Source organism: Carassius auratus, chromosome 14 (assembly GCF_003368295.1).
Source record: "Carassius auratus strain Wakin chromosome 14, ASM336829v1, whole genome shotgun sequence".
NCBI lineage: Eukaryota > Metazoa > Chordata > Actinopteri > Cypriniformes > Cyprinidae > Carassius > Carassius auratus.
The window spans coordinates 26,012,611-26,030,069 of NC_039256.1; the positions used below are offsets into that span (position 1 = coordinate 26,012,611).

General features: G+C 35.9%; 1 protein-coding gene across 1 annotated transcript in view; it reads left to right on the forward strand.

Annotated features, from left to right (window-relative positions):
• Positions 1 to 5,443: 5,443 nt before the first annotated feature.
• Positions 5,444 to 17,459, forward strand: part of gpm6aa (glycoprotein M6Aa) — a 16,774-nt gene continuing 4,758 nt past the window's right edge. The window contains exons 1-4 of the mRNA XM_026280932.1: positions 5,444 to 5,874; positions 13,361 to 13,553; positions 16,655 to 16,811; positions 17,137 to 17,290. Of these exons, the coding sequence (XP_026136717.1) occupies positions 5,838 to 5,874; positions 13,361 to 13,553; positions 16,655 to 16,811; positions 17,137 to 17,290 (541 nt within the window). The 5' untranslated portion in view covers positions 5,444 to 5,837. The remainder of the gene's footprint in view (positions 5,875 to 13,360; positions 13,554 to 16,654; positions 16,812 to 17,136; positions 17,291 to 17,459) is intronic.

Consider the following 17,459-nt stretch of genomic DNA (forward strand, 5'->3'; position numbering starts at 1 on the left):
GCTTTGTGCACAATGTGTACTCAGTGCATACATGTATGTGTGCATGCGCTGCCTCCTGGACAGGCGACATCTAAAGTGTGTTTCCATGGTAACAAGTCAGCCAGAGCTACAATCGAGCGGGCGATGGTATCGTTCACTGCAAGCATTTCAGAATACACGCACACTGGAACACATTTTGTGCGATGCTTTCCATTGCCAACGAACTGCATGTTGACGGCTAGATGCCCTTGTAGAGGCCGCTAAGCCATCTGTTGTGTGTTTTTTCATCTGGGCCCGCAGCGCAAAACAGGGAGGAAGCATGTATTTGAGAGTTAGAGGAGGGGTGTTCGGATTCATGTTTTTAATCCAGACAGAAACATGACTAGCCAGAAGGGGGATTGGGTGTTAAAGTATCGCTCATTAACTTTGGATTTCCCCTCCAAAACCCACCCCATACTCATTGCCTATGCATCACAAATTAACACATGCACATACGTACAGCACACACACTTGGCAGAAAGAGCCAACGTCTCTCTCCCACTACCTTCCCAGAAAAGCAGCATCATCAGGGACCAGGGTGTGGCTGTGTTTGTGCCTGCATAGACTCCATGACATGTGGCAATCACACTGGAGGTCATTTTCCTTCTGTACATGCCTGATGAATTCATAAAGATCCATTTCATTAGCTATAATTAAATCTTATTATTAAATAATGTTAATTGTTTAATAATTTATATGCTTTCATGTTATAATTGAATGATAGCAAATCTGTGAATTATTGGCTTAGAAGTTATACATCAATATTATTTAGATATTATTGTTTACTGTAAATTTTAGTAATTGTAATATGCATTAACATGTAATTATTATTAAGCATACATCCAAATACATTTAATTTACTATTATTTAATTATATTAATTACATTGTTATTAAGTAATAATTGATATATAATTTTATTATTATATAATGTAGTACCTAAGTGTTATTACGATATTATTTAGCCATTATGTAAATATTTATTTGTGTATATTTAAATTTGATCTGCTATTTTCATGTAATTGAGAATCATTAGATATCAGATCATTTTACAGATAGATACAGCTGTCCAAAAAACTGCAAAAAAATCTGATTTATTTAATACAAAATATATTCAAATTATTGATTTACAAGGTTTGTTCTGTGACTGTCAGTTATTGACAAAATAAGAGTTTTGCTTTTTTCAGTCAGTGTCAGTTATGAATGTTTGGTAATTTAATAATTTCATATATAATTTAATGTTATCAAATGCGTATATTGTTATTACAATATTATTTAGAAATTAATTTTGGAATCATTTTGTATATTTTAATAAATTTGATCTGCTATTTTCATTTAAGTAGAAATTATAAGATATAATTAGACAATTTTACAGATATATGTACTCAAAATTGTATTTACAAGTTGTGTTCAGGGACTGTCAATATTTGACAAAAGAAGATTTTAAAAAAATTTCAGCCAGTGTCAATGACTTTATTTTTTTTGTTACAGTGTAATTACACATTTAAGAACTGAGTTATATTAATTAACAACATTTACTTACTATAAGGCTAGGTTTAGGGTTAGTTTCATGTAAATTTTCTTCTAACGTTTGACAAGGAGACTGCAAAATAAAGTGTTTCCATCTGTTCTTTAAACTGTTGTTTCCCAACCCTGTTCTTGGAGGCACACCAACAGTACAGATTTTTGGATGTATCTGATTCATCCGCTTGAGGTCTTGGAGTCCACCATCGAGCTTTTGAGTTGAATCAGGTGGGTTTGAGTTCGAAAACGTGTACTGTTATTGTGCCTCCAGAAGCAGGGCTGGGAAACACTTCTTAAACACTCTGTGTGATAACAGAATACAGAATGCCTTGTATCCTATTATATTTAGTGTCAAATGTAAGTCTGCATTTGGTGTTTTATGTCTGCAGAGATGCTATTCCTGAAATAGAGCCCTACTCAGGACAGGAATTTTAAACATGGCATAGCAGTATATGAACACACTAGACAAATTGTTACTGTCAGAGGACATGCAGTCATTTTGGGGGTAGAGTTAGGGGCTGTTCATACAGAATGTGCTCTGTGTGAGTAACCCCTAATGCAATTCCAGTAGCAACTAGATGCTATTCTTGGATTCTAAATAAGAAAGCAGGTGGGCCTTCACAATAATTTTAGAACTTAAAACTGCTGGTAAAGTAAATCTGTTAGCATTTTGGCCAGGACATGTTGATGTGATCTTTCAAAGTGTCAGCATTTTTTAAAGTAATGGGGCCAGTAAAAACTCAAGTACTGTATCTGTTAAACTACATTGCAACACAAATAGGAATTTCTAGATTGCCGGTAAATATAAATAATGATTCTCTGGCATTGCTGTATTAGGATTTATATATTAGATTCTCTCATTTGAAAACGGATTAAATTGCCATTTCTTCTTAAAGACTTCGGTGTAAATACCCACTGATATTAACTGTTTAACACATTTGCATGAAAGTATTACTGTACAAGTTGAACATAAAAAATAAAAAAACATTTTTTATTTCCATAATTCCTAAAAGGAAGACTGAGAAGTTGACTGTTTAGTCACTGGCTTCATTCACTGACACATAAACAGCAATTAATCATTTTGTGATAGAGAACTCTGACTGTACATTAGTCATATTAGCATTAGAATTAACATTATTACTTACAAGTTGTGGTATTATGGTCAGTCCATCTGTATCTTTTCATAAAAGTCTGTTTGCAATTAAAAGTCAGATTGGTTTTTAAAAAAAAGCTGTTTTTGGACTACAATTTTGAGCTCTGAAACTTACAATATGTAAACCAGGTCGAATTTGGTTTCTCAGTTCATGGTCCCTTTAAAAAAATAGTTAAAATACATTGTCTAGGGATTCATAATTCATGCATTGATGGTGGAGATGAGCTTTATAAGCGGCCAATTAGTTGATATGGATACTCATTGTAGACAAACATAGAAAATATCAAACACTGTAAATTTGACAAAGTCTCAGAGACCTTGTATTGTCAAAGACCCTTTCAAGTTAACTGTGTTCACTCGAGCGGCCATATTTGCAATGCCTACAGGCTATTATTTTGGACATCCAAGACCAAGTCCTACTGTATCTTTTTGAGTTAGGATATGCTGAAATGCCAAAAATGGGTTGCCACACTCACACTTAAATAACATATATAATGTGTGTGTGAAGTCGCTACCTATTTACTTTAGTGTTGTGATATATTTCTAACTGAAATGGCATATTAAACATAGGGCAGGTTGTACTTTAGCATTCCTCCTCTCCATTTCTCACTCACAGCAAACTAATGGTTTGAGGGGATTGGTGGAGGATGTTCTGCCCGAGCCACCAATCTGATGTCATCACAGAAGTAATGCCATTCCAGAGTGAAAGCAAATGTTCACATTTTGATTAAAGATTACCAAGACAAGCATTTTTTTTTTTCTTCTGTGGATTAACTTGCATGGATTATTTGTCTGCGTCAAGACTAGTAATGTGCACTAAAAAGTCAATACTGTCAAATCTGAATTCATGCGGACTTTAAAATCAGCAACAAAATCTGACACAAACTGTCACACAAATGTATTCTTTATGTTCAAATAGCTTAATTTCTGGCTGAACCGGCCAGTCATGCATGTCTCAGGACAGTGGCTGTTTCCTGAGCTAACAGCAGCTGCAGTGACACGATGATATTACCAGTTGGCGATTGGTTCTTTCATTTAAAAGTTTGGACTTATCCTGCCATATTGTGTGTTGCACTTTTTCTCATTTAAAGCAATATTAGTGCACCATCTTGGTTTATCTAAAGTCGTAGATTTCTCATCAGTTATATAGTACAATCCGGCAAGCAGCAATTGCAAAGGACAGAAAAATCATATAGTATGCATCAGTACTAAATGAAAGTTGTTTTAGATTCAAATAAGTAATGTAGACTAGTTAGCTAAAATCATAAAAAAATAAAAAAAGAATACAAATGTTTTCTCTCTAAAAATGGATAGAGCATTAAAAAGTTATTTCTAATTTTGGTCCCACTTATCTACATATTAAGTGGCCTTAACTACTATGCACTTGCATCAGAAAATAAGTACAGTGTACTTATTGCGTTCATGTACTGCAAAACACTTGCTGCTATTGAGGTGGGAGACAGGTAAGGTTAGGGACAGGTTTGGTGGTATGGGTTAAGGTGTAAAGGATGGGTCATCAGTCTAATGAAATACATTACAGGTGTAATTGCATGCAGGTATTCTTATTATTAAAGCACAATGTAAAAACATGTATTTACACAATAAGTGCATTGTGCCCAATGATGAATAAATGTATTTAAATACTAGCTGAAGCCACTAAATATAAAGTGGGACCATTTCTAACTAACTTCATAATTCAGAGGCCAATATTCAGAAAAAAAACTGTACCAAATAATCATTATCATTTGAAAGGTTGTAACAAACAGTCGGATTAAGTGAGTTAAGCTCACTTTAAAACAAATGGTCTTTTATGCCTTCTATGTTGTTGTCACTCCCTGGAATGATACACACGCACATAAATTCACGTGAGTGCACCATATGACCTCATATTTCATCCATGTTGTGCACAGAAACAGCAAAGCTGAAAAACCTACTCAAGATGTCATCATTATATTTCAACTCCTTTATTTTTTATTATTACAGCATGTGCTGTGACTCGTGATAGCTCCACTAATCGCAAAATTACTTGTCTTTCTATAACACTTGGCCAAAATTATGAGAAATACTATTAAAGTGAGCTTTAGCAGTGCTGTATAGGGAAAGCGGAGTTTGTACACATGAGACACATAAAAAAAAAGCTACATTCATGTATACATGGTTAGATAAATGACTTTGCTCATATCGTTAATAAGCTTGTAATATTGCAAGGGTTCTGTCCCCATATCTTATATTATTTCAGCTTTCACTCCCTGTTCTTTTATCTCTCAGATGTGCTTCATATACTTCCTCTTTAACACATACTCTGCTGATGCTATTTCGAGTAAGGAACTGAAAATAGACAGCTAGACATATGCACATCTTTCTTAACCCTTATAAGCAGGTAACAATTAACTCAATGCAGTACTTTGATTGGATGTCCAGGCTGATAATGTTTGTATAAATATGACCTGTCTTCCTTAATAAAGTTGAGAATGGTAGTGAACAACTATATATTTACTATACCATTTTTATAGGGTAATTATCAGATAAAATGCTAACTGATTTATTTTTTGTTGCTTTTTTATCTTGAGTTTAATGCAGCCGATCTGTAACCAGCATTAACCACCCTTTTAGAGGAGGGGTGTAAAGAGGAGGCTTTAACTGGCTTGATGCTTGACTCCCCTTAAAAACCCACCTCTCTCTCTTCACCAAGTGTGCTGCTCCATGTTTTGGGTGATTGTGGATTTGTTGTTTTTGTATCCCGCACTTGAGCTTGTGTTACCTTGTTTAAACACATATATAGAAATACATAGAGGTCTGAATGTCTTAACACTCACTGGTTTGCACAAGCCTGCGCTGAGATGCCACACTCAACATCCACACACAAGAGAAGCCCACTGAAAAAAATCGGTGTTGACAGCAGCTCTCGTCTGTGAGGAACAGGGTAGTAGCAGGAGCGAGAGAGAGAAAGGAGAGGGAGGAGGGAGTGAGAGTCTGAGAGAGAAAGAGAGGGAGAGAGAGAGATAGACTTGTGCATTGAGAGCCAGCCTCAGCTTCTATTGTGTTAAGCAGGCAAGTGAAGGCGTTTAAGCAGCGGACTTTAAACCCACAGGCGCAACACTGGTCACCGCTGTAGAAACCCCCGAAATCAGAGGACAAGGCACCATGGAGGAGGACATGGATGAGGGACAGACCCAGAAGGGTAATGGAATGCTTTTTCCCCCATTGTTTTCCAATCCATCTTTTCGAGTGTGTTGTTTACCTTTGTGCCTAATCCCTCACTGCTTTTCATTGTCTGTGATCTTGTGGATTATAAAACGAGGTTATGAACACTATCAGAATATAGTTTATCATTTTTTTTTTTTCCATGATGGAAGAAGTGTATTCTGACATATTTTCGATTACAATTTTATTATGAATTCATCTTTGTTGCATCTCATGGTAACACTGATGCAATTATGCCTGTTTTTTAAATATAGGAAAATAACACGTCTTAGCAGATATGATGCTTACATTCTTAAAAGAAATGAAATTGTTCGACATTTGATAGGTCAGTGATTGTTTGAGGGGTGTGTGCAGGGGATGGATCCCGTGTGAGCTTGTGTGTGTGTATGTGTGTGTGTGAACAATCTGATGGGTCTGTCTTTGTTTGCCGCGCATTTCTGTCAGTCTGTCTGAGGAAGGCTGAGACAGATGGTAGAACCATCTTCTGCATTCAGTGAACATTTAAATAATCGTCCTAATTCAGCCATTCTTTCCCCCATTTATTTTCTGGCTTGGTCTTTCATTTGTTTGCTTTGTGTGAGAGGGAGCTTGCTATTTATAATACCACCATTTGCAGGGGCTGAGGTTTCGAGCTCAGGGTGGGAATCACTGTATATTTTTTTTTCTTCTTTGGTGGTCTATAGAGAAATGTTTGCAAATGACTACATGGCGATGAGCCGAAAGAAACAGAATAAAAATAATCGAAATAACAGCCTTCTGAACTCTCTCTTCCTCCTCCTCTCACTCCATCTATGATGGCTCTTTATATTTCAGCGATTTTCCCCTCCTCCCTTCAAAAGCAGTGTGATGATAGCAGCCATGTCAGGTCTGCTGTGCTTAGACTGTCAGTGGGCTTGTGTGATATTTAACACTTGAAATATGAGAGAATCACTGATTTATGCTCAACCTGCAGGGGTGCTTTGGTGTTTTATTATTGTATTTATTGTTTATTTGATTTGTTGAACCAATAGATGCCATGATTGGATGCATCTGGTAATTTAATAAAAAAATTAATGAATGCGTAAAATCTGTTAATATAAATAAAATAAAACAATTCAAAAAAATATTTGCATATAGCTAGATGATATATATATATATATATATATATATATATATATATATATATATATATATATATATATATATATATATATATATATAACATCTCATTTAACATGTTTTTTTTTTTTCTTGAATATTTTCATATGCACATATGTGAGTTAGATTTCCAAACTGATCTGATGGAATTTGGGAATCCCAAAAAGCAAGACGTAGTAAAAACTTTGACTGATGAACATTTATTAGTTTATAAATTCATAAATATTTGTATGTTATTATTGTTATTATTGTTGTTGTTGTTTGTTAAGAAAAACATTTTAGGTGACCAGCATTTTTTCATCAGCATTTACATTTGGCAAACATTTTTGTTCTAAGCAACTCTGCATTTAAGGTTCCCCTTGTTATAAGTAGTTTTTATTTATTTATTTATATTTAAATATTTTTTTATTGCATTGCACCATACAATTCTGTTTGAGCTACAGGAATACTTTACAGTTTAGTCAAAGCAAAACAAAAGATATAATGCCTTATTCAGTGCCATTTGACCTGACACACAATACTTACTAATTCTACAATAACTGGAACACACATTTCTTAACTCCACAACAGAAAACCATCAATCTCATAATCAGTTGTAGTATTCACAGATGTGCACTGACCGGTGTGCTGACCCTACCGCTGCACAATAGATGGAGTGGGGAACTAAGCGGCCTCATGGGAGAATGGACATTTCATTACCTCTCATGATTATTGGATTAGAGGACGTTAACACACACAGATACCATCCCACTCCTCATCTTTTATTTATGGATTTTTCCTGCAAATTTCTGTCATCAGTCCCTGTTGACTGTGTAACTTCATCTGCTGATAAGATTCTGATAAGAGACACTCATAAAGTGAGTGCAGCATTGTGTGCTGTTATAGAATAAAACATTGTGAGGGAATTTAAATGTGTTTAACAATATAAATATTGATACACAGTTTAGCACAGATTTTTGTCCATTAGCTCAAATGTATTTTACTTGCCAGTTCAATGCATCTGTTTGCCTTCTGATATCAGAACCTGACAGAAACCGGGCAATATGACTAAATGTTAAAGTTGTCTTGCATAGTGAGATGTATTTAGTTGATTTTTTTTTTTTATAGTATACCTATATTTTGTTGTACTGTGCATGTAAACAAACTCACTTTTAAGAGATTTGTATGCACACCATTGCATGTTGTTATGCCTCTTGTACTAATTTAAGCAGCTCAGCATGTAACAAACCCGTTTCATAATTAATATCAAATGTGATTGGCTGGTGCATTACGCTAGGATTAATAGGATTTGTTTGTATATTCCATTCAGTCTTTATCCTTTCTCTTAGGTGTGATGGATATGTAAAGAACCACATTGTTTTAAACTGCGATGTTGAAATGGAAATGAAAGCATGATTGAATTCTATACCTCTGTGGGATGCAAGTTATCCGGCAATCCCATTTCCTTCCTGTTTTTCATAAGCACAAACTTGCGAGATCCAGAGGCAACCCTCTAATCTGGAAACTCCTATTGTTCCCACACTCCAGTCAAACCTCTCAGGGACACTGATGTTTTACTAATTTAACTCAAAACCGAATCATGGCTATTAAAGAAAGTGAATTCTGTGCACTATTGTTTCCCCTATTGTTTTCAACAAGCCAAATGACCATGAGAACAGATAATGGAACATGAAGCAGTTTATTTAGATAGCTTTCCATTACGTTTACAGACATTTCCTTCAACACTAAAACACAACACAATGCAATACTATTCAAAAATAAGTCTAAGAGGCCTGTGAAAAATATATATTCCTTACAGAGAATATGGTACCTTCCAAAGTATATGGTACCTTGGAAAATATTTTACAGTGTATTTTCTTTAAATTGTATTTACAATTGGTGTATTTATAATCCAAAAACAAATGAACAACATACTACCCTCTTAAAAAGGGTGTTTTTGCAGTGATGTCATGGAAGAACCTTTCAGTGCACCATTTTGAAGAACATTTGTGACTTAAGTAGCACATTTGATTCCGGAAGTCATTAGGATATTAAGTAAAGATCATGTTCCATTAAGATATTTTGTACAATTATTTTGTACTACTATAAATATATAAAAATGTAATTTTTGATTACTAATATACATTTCTAAGGACTTTATTTGGACAACTTTAAATGCAATTTTCTCAGATTCCAGATTTTCAAATATATGTATCTCTGCCAAATTTTGTCCTATCCTGACAAACCATAAATCAATGGAAAGCTTATATATTCAGAATAAATCAATGTACAAATAAGACCCTCATCATTGATGTTGTGCTCCAGGGTCACATTTAAAAAATCTACAGAAACTTTTTCCGAGTATAAAGAACCTTATCTGCATTTGAAAGGGTGCATGGATGTTCAAGATTCTTCATGGCACCATAAAGAAATGTTATTTTTAAGAGCTCTTTGAGACCAAATGGGCTCCTTTCAACTGAAAGGAGGAAATTGTGAGAATCTTCCAGCGACCCCAGCAGCAGCAGCAGCAGTGGGGTTGGATGAAGTCGTGTAGTCTCGGCCGTTGCTGCTGCGTTGGGTGCTGGACTGTGTTTTCCCCCAGTAATCCTTGTAAATGTGTCTCCCATTCAGCCTGTTTGCCTTTGAATCTGTTGACACACGGCGCTGTAAGTGGGTCATGGTGCGCGCACAGGCCCGGCCCATTCTTAGGGCCTGCACCTCCATCGTCATGGCAACCCTGCTGGTTGATTAAACATGCGCAGATTCGCGGCGTAGACGTGCGGTGATGAAAACCTGCGTGTTTTCAGGGAGGGGTCAGCGATCGAGACTCAGCGTCCCACATGTAGCCACTTGATGTGACTGATTGCAATTGAATTTGAATTCGTTTTATCTGGATAGAAAAAAAAAACGGCATTTGGGGTAATGAAATGCTAATCACTTTAAATTGACGAATTATTCAAATCCTATTAAAACAAAGGTCCGAAGAGGGACCGGCTGAGCTGGTTATGAATGGAGAGTGTAAAAGTATTTTCATAAAAATAATTTCACTACGTTAACCAACACTTGCATCTGTTTTCCTCTCCATCTGCCTGTCTCTCTGACTCCCACCGTCGCAATCTCTTATCCCTTTACTCTCCCTTTCTCTCTCCCTTCTGTGGTGCGGATTAGCATTAGCGACTACAGCCTTTTGTTGCACGATCTTTGAAGAGCCTGTGAGAATGTTTCTGGATATCAGGGTGACCCCTGGTTCGCAGTGACCCCACAGTCCCAGGGATTAATTGGAGGTTGGGGGTGGGGTGAGGCGGGAGTGGCACTGGGGCTGTCAGACTGACAGATGGGTGTTGGGCTTGGGTGGGGTGATTGAGGGACATGGGGGGAGGTGTAGGGGCGACAGGGCGGGAGCAGTGATTGCTTTATTATTAGAGGACCCTCCGGGATAGTGCTTTTGTTTATGTTGTTAAGGTTAGGCCTGTCTTTTGTGTGGTTTAACATCTGAAAACAATATCCAAATGTTAGTGTTAATCTGTTAATAATGTTTGAAAATTGTATAGTGTGTGTGTAATAAAATAACATTTTGGCTAATGAAATCATTTTTTTAAAGATTTATCTCAAGTTTTAGTAACCAATAACAACTTTGCAGAATACATTAATGTGAAATTCATCTAGAAAGTTTAGTTTAGTTTAATTTTTAATAGATTAATTAATGCATTTTCAGACTGGCTCCTCAAACTTTTGGTTACATTAAGCATATCAGTGAAACAGTGAAAATATAAGATTTTAGCCAATAATAAAGGATGCTAATAAAAAAAAAAAAAAATTTAATACAGTAATTTGGATACATACTCTTATTCAGAATCATATTTATTATAAAATACTTGCAAAGTCTTTGTATTGTTATATATATATATATATATATATATATATATATATATATATATATATATATATATATATATACAAAAAGGAGTTCATGTTTTCCCAAAATATGTGCTGTGTCTTTTGAGCCAGTAGTTGATGGTTGAACTTTTCTCATTATTCTTCAAGAATGTTTGGACTGATTTTAATGGTTTAGTTTAGTATCTTGGAATGAAATTTGGTTTCTTTTATAACAGAGAGTTGCATTGGTACGGTAAACCATTTCTGGCTTTGGCTGCACTATATAAGATAATGAAATATTTTATCTGCATGTGATCTGTTGTGAATCTTACCACTGAGGCTATCCTGTGAGAATTTGTATTGTAAATTAGATTCAGTGCTCTGTATTAACAAAATGTGCAAGCTGCATTCAGTTCTAATGCTATTTAATGGTCTAAAACCCTTGAGTGATGAATATAATGCTGCATTATAAGGTAATGTAATTTGTGGTGGATTCAGAACATGTGATTACTCTCAGCCAACCAGGAGTCATGCAGTGGTAGTAATTCAAGTAATACTTGAAATTAAATATATATTTTAATATGACATTAAATGTTTTAAATGCAATAATTTTCTTAGAAAACTATATATATATATATATATATATATATATATATATATATATATATATATATATATATATATATATATATGTATATGAGTGTGTGTGTGTGCTGAACATTGCAAACCTATAGATCTATCAAGTACTACAAAGAATCAGATCCTGTCTATATTCTTACTCTTTGCAATCCAAAGCAGTTGCTATGGCAACAGGTTGATCCATTGCCAAAGCCACTGTAAAGCTAGGTCTGAGGTTCATTACAGTATAATAACCATAGCAGTGTTTGACAGTATTCAATAATTCACATTCAAAGGCCTGAAATGGGAGCAAACCACGCTCGTAACTCTTCGCAGTGTAAATCATGCAAGTTCCTGCACTCGTATTATAAGGACTGGCAAACAAACACTGAGTAGGAACATATGCGGGCTGAAATCAAAGTTTATTCTTCCTCTGTAAGTACAAATGCCAAACTTCCCACACTGCAGAAAATGCAGTTTGGAACGATTATGTAGAAATGTGAATGTAAAAAACAGTCATTAACTGTATAAATGCTAAAAATGTAATAAGAAAAAAGACATGCATGTAAATTTACTGTAAAATAGTCTAACATAGAAACTATATTGTAATTTATGCTGTATATATATACATATATATAATATTACTATTTGGTTAAAACATTTTTTTTTTTTTATTAAATAATGTAATTTTAGATAAAGATATATAAAATATATGTTATATTAATGTTAAATATGACTATTTATAAAATAAGACTAAAATTATTTTTTTATTTTTTTATTGTCATCTCATAATGCTGAAATATTATCACTGTATTTTTAGTCAATTTAAAGGTGACATATAATGAAAATCTGACTTGTTCCATGGTCAAGTGCTATAATTGAGTCCCTGTTCATCTACCAACCCCCCCAAAATGTCAAAAATTACAGCCCAGTAATTGTTTTGGTAAACCTTTTTGCTCAGATTAAAAAGGGGATCTGATTATAATATTACCGCCCCTTAATCTGAAAGTTACCACCCACATCGTCACCATTGTGTTTCACAAGCGACAACGACGTGCCAGTTCTAACGCCTTGGCAAAAGTTCGAGAAAAGCATTAAAACATTTCATACAGTACATTTTTAACAGATAAGTGAGTACAAAGTTGCTAATATAAATATCTCACACACTTAAATAGACATAATGAAATGCAATAAACTTAACTGCAAGTTTGTTTTCTTCTAAACATAATCCACTTGCCTCATCTTTTGCAGAGTTGTGAAATCTAAGTTTAAAGTAATGAAACACATGAAAGCAATCATTTGGAAAAGCTTAATCAGAATGACTAAGTGTCAAAGTCCATCCTCGCATCCTACTATCCATTTTGTTATTCATGAATCATACTGTTATGATTCACTCCGATATATGATGCCAAGGGGAGAATTTAAAATAGTCTGCCGCAGGGACAATTTTGCACATCATTGGAGAGTAACACACACACGAGAGAGAGAGCGAGAGAGAGAGAGGGAGAATCAACTGGACCTCACTGGACCCTCAGACTGAATGGACTGAGGATTTGCTTCCAACCGTCTGGGTACTTGTTAGTCTTGTCAGGCAGCTAGACGCTTAGAAGAGCACAGAAGACTACTTACACTAGCTTTGCTTTCCGTGCAATAAAACTGCTGTTAAATGACAGAAAACTGTGGAAATTAATCTTAATAAATGAAAAAACAAAAAAAACTAAACCACAAAACCAAATATGATAAATAGATCAAACACAGACACACAAAACTCTTGAAGATTAAAAAGCATCTTGTTTCCCTAGCCGTAGCTTTCAGATGAATAACATGAGTTTTTTTTTTCTTCCTCCTCTCAGGATGTATGGAGTGTTGTCTGAAATGTTTAGGAGGAATCCCTTATCCATCCTTGATTGCCACCATCCTGCTGTATGCTGGAGTGGCGCTCTTCTGTGGATGTGGACATGAAGCTCTTTCTGGAACTGTCACTATCCTCCAGAACTACTTTGAGGTTATCAGGGGACCTGCAGATGGTCTGGATGTCTTTACAATGTAAGTATCTGCACCATTTCTCACTGTAGATTTTCATACATATAAATATTAAATACAGTTCAAATTATATAGATGTTATATACATTTTTTATCTAGTGTTTTTTATATATATATTTTTATGCAGCAAAAAAATAAATAAATAAACATATATATATATATATACATATATACATATATATATATATATATATATATATATATATATATATATATATATATATATATATATATATATATATACATACACACACACACAATTTTTGGTACCCTTGGTAAATATGATCACAGAAGGCTGTGAAAATAAATCTGCATTATTAATCCTCTTGATCTTTTTTTTTTTTCTTTTTTTTTTTTTAATTACAAAAATCTAACCTTTCAATTGGAGAATTTAAAATGGGGGGACATATCTTTTTTTTTTTTAAATACATGTTGGACACAATTACTGGTACCCCTAGAAATTATTAAGTAAAATATATCTGAAATGTATTCCCGTTCATATTCATAATTTTGAGCACACCAGGGTCATTATGAACATGAAATTATCCAGCCATGGCTTCCTGTTTCACAGAAATATAAACAGGAGAGAAACAAAGGCCTTATTCCAAATGAATCACCCATCACAATGAGAAAAACCAAAGAATATATTTCTGATGTGCAGAAAAAAATAATTGAGCTTCACAAATTAGAAAGTGGCTTTGAGTCAAGTCAAGTCACATTTATGTATATAGCGCTTTAAACAAAATACATTGCGTCAAAGCAACTGAACAACATTCATTAGGAAAACAGTGTGTCAATAATGCAAAATGATAGTTAAAGCCAGTTCATCATTGAATTCAGTGATATCATCTCTGTTCAGTTAAATAGTGTTTGTGCATTTATTTGCAATCAAGTCAACGAAATCAGTGTAGATGAAGTGACCCCAACTAAGCAAGCCAGAGGCGACAGCGGCAAGGAACCGAAACTCCATCGGTGACAGAATGGAGAAAAAAACCTTGGGAGAAACCAGGCTCAGTTGGGGGGCCAGTTCTCCTCTGACAAGACAAAACCAGTAGTTCAATTCCAAGCTGCAGCAAAGTCAGATTGTGCAGAAGAATCATCTGTTTCCTGTGGTCTTGTCCTGGTGTTCCTCTGAGACAAGGTCTTTACAGGGGATCTTGAGAAAAGAGCTTGAGCTGTGAAAATGTCCATTTCCACCATCAGGGCAAGACTTAAGATGTTCCAGTCAACAGAAAATATTGTGTATCTGCCTGGAAGAGGACATGTGTCTATATCATCCTAATGCACATTGAGAAGGAGAGTTTGACTGGCCAAAGACTCTTCAAGGATCACAGTTTGAGTTTCAGGGTCAAAAATCCTTTAAAAGAAATTATCATCACATACCTTCATCACCACATGTTATTTGAGAGGCACACCTTGTCGCGACTCGTGTCTGAAGCATACAATGAAAAAACACCAACGAGTTGGCCTAACCCTAACTTAGTCTTCACTGACTGTTCTGTTTGAAGCGTGCATCTGAAAGAACTGGTAAGAGCGATCTTTATCCGTCTATCATGGCGACTACTAGCAAGCTTTTAGACAATGTGTGCATCTGTGTAAAAAACGGCGTTATTTGACACCTGGTGACACACACGATCTTTGCGTCATTTGTTTGGGTGAAGAGCATGCACGCAATGTCTTTGAGGAGGTAATCTGCATGCATTGTGAGCATTTTATCAGTGAAACAGATCCGCTCTCGTTCGTCTCTCTTTCCGAGGAAAAAAAGGAAAAAAGGCAGCCATCTGCTTCCCGTGGTTCTGAACCTGCCACTGTTGAGGCACGGAGGAGACTGAGCTCGTGAGAATTTCAGGTGGATCTGTCTGAATGGTTTAGAGAGGGACTTTCCCTTTCGCGCTCGTCGGCGGTGGACGCATGGTGGTCAGTGTGCATGTGAACACTTTGCACACTTTCTAAAATCCACATAATTGGTAAGTGTGCAAGCAAAAGTCTGCCCACTTTCTGAAATCCTGTATGGTAAGGGTTACGAGCTCCACCTCATTCCCTTTCTTGAGATGTTTAGACCTTGGTTCCTTGGACTCCATTCAGCCAGTGTATATTTGTTTATACACTTCAAGCATCGCTTCCCTCCACATGAGGGGCTATTTGGGCGATTCTCATGGTGGTTTAGCAGCGCTCCCCTTTTCCAAGAAGGGTCGCCTATGAGTGCGCTACTCTGAGATTTTTTTTTCTAAACATTCCTGTGACAACTCTCATAGAAATGGTACAGTTGGTACTTAGTGTTCGCCATGATTCTGGCCTGCACTCCCCTCAGCATGGCGGCATTGGTATACTGTTCCCCATAGTGACCCCTAGAGGACGCAGTTTGAAGTTCCCTTGAAAGAGAACTTCTCAGGTTATGGATTTAACCATGGTTCCCTGAGTAGGGAACGAGACACTGCGTCCTCTAGCTCCCTGCCATGCTTCGGATGCAAGCTTCAGACGAAGAAGTGAATGACATGTTCTCCCGGTGCCTGATTATAATCGCTCCGGTAGTGATGTCAGAGGCTGTTGCCGGCCAAATCGTTGGTGTTTTTTCAATGTATGCTTCAGACACTGGTCACAACGAGGTGTTCCCCATAGCGGCCCCTAGAGGACACAGTGTCTCGTTCCCTACTCAGGAAACCATGGTGAACCTGAGACGTTGTTTAGCAGCAGATACGTTTGGTGAACACAGAGTTAAAAAGTACCCATGTGTACAATTAAATATACTGCTGTGTTTTTTATTTTGTGAGCCTATATTTCTGCTGGAGGTCCTGGATAACTTCTTTAGACAAATGGCATCACTGATTCTATCAAATACCAACAGATAAAAAATCTAAAAGTGACTGACTCTGTTAGAAATCTTGTAATGGGCCATGTTCGGATCTTCCAGCCAGACAATAATAATACCCTCCCAATAATACCCTCCCAATAATATATATATCTTTATTTTTTTTTATTTTTTTTAAGGATTTTAACATTTTTACTGGAAAGCTAGAGAAGGTACCGAAAATTGTTTTTGCAGTGCATTTAAATATATATACTGACTCATATACTAACTGGCTTGATTTCCTCCATTCCCACAGCATTGACATTATCAAGTATGTGATCTATGGCATTGCCTCTGCATTCTTCGTGTATGGCATTCTTCTGATGGTCGAAGGCTTCTTTACAAGTGGGGCCATCAAGGACCTCTATGGAGACTTCAAGATCACCACCTGTGGACGCTGCGTCAGTGCATGGGTGAGAAATCACTGGGGATGCTTCATGCATTGTAATTTACAAAAGGGCAACGGCAAAGCCACTAAAAGTAACTGCCGCACATAAATATGGCATCCGTTTTATAGGCTATAAAAGATTACAGTACATATTGAACTCTACAAGGTATTCTCCTCTCATCTCTGCCAAATAAAAACATGAAATACATTGTGGATGCAATTGTTGTAATTAATTTATAATGCTTATAATTTTGCCTTTTATTTACTGAATTGTTTTATTCTCAATGAATTTCTAATTTGGTGCTTAATTTGACATTTGGATATTAGTCTTAAACTCTCTTTTTCTTCAGTTCATCATGCTGACGTACATCTTCATGTTGGCTTGGCTGGGTGTGACAGCATTCACTTCTTTGCCAGTCTTCATGTATTTCAACATCTGGACCATTTGCCAAAACACGACCGTTCTGGAGGGAGCAAGTTTATGTCTTGACCCGCGCCAGTTTGGTATGTTTTACAATCTGTGGGTTTTAGTCCCAGATGTTTAGGTGTGGTTAACTGTGCAAAGAAATACGTTTTATGTTAATAATTTAATTTGAAAGCACAGCCACCAAAAAATAATATTTTCGCATCTCTTTTTGATTTTTACATTTCCAGCACTGGAATGCTTTTTATC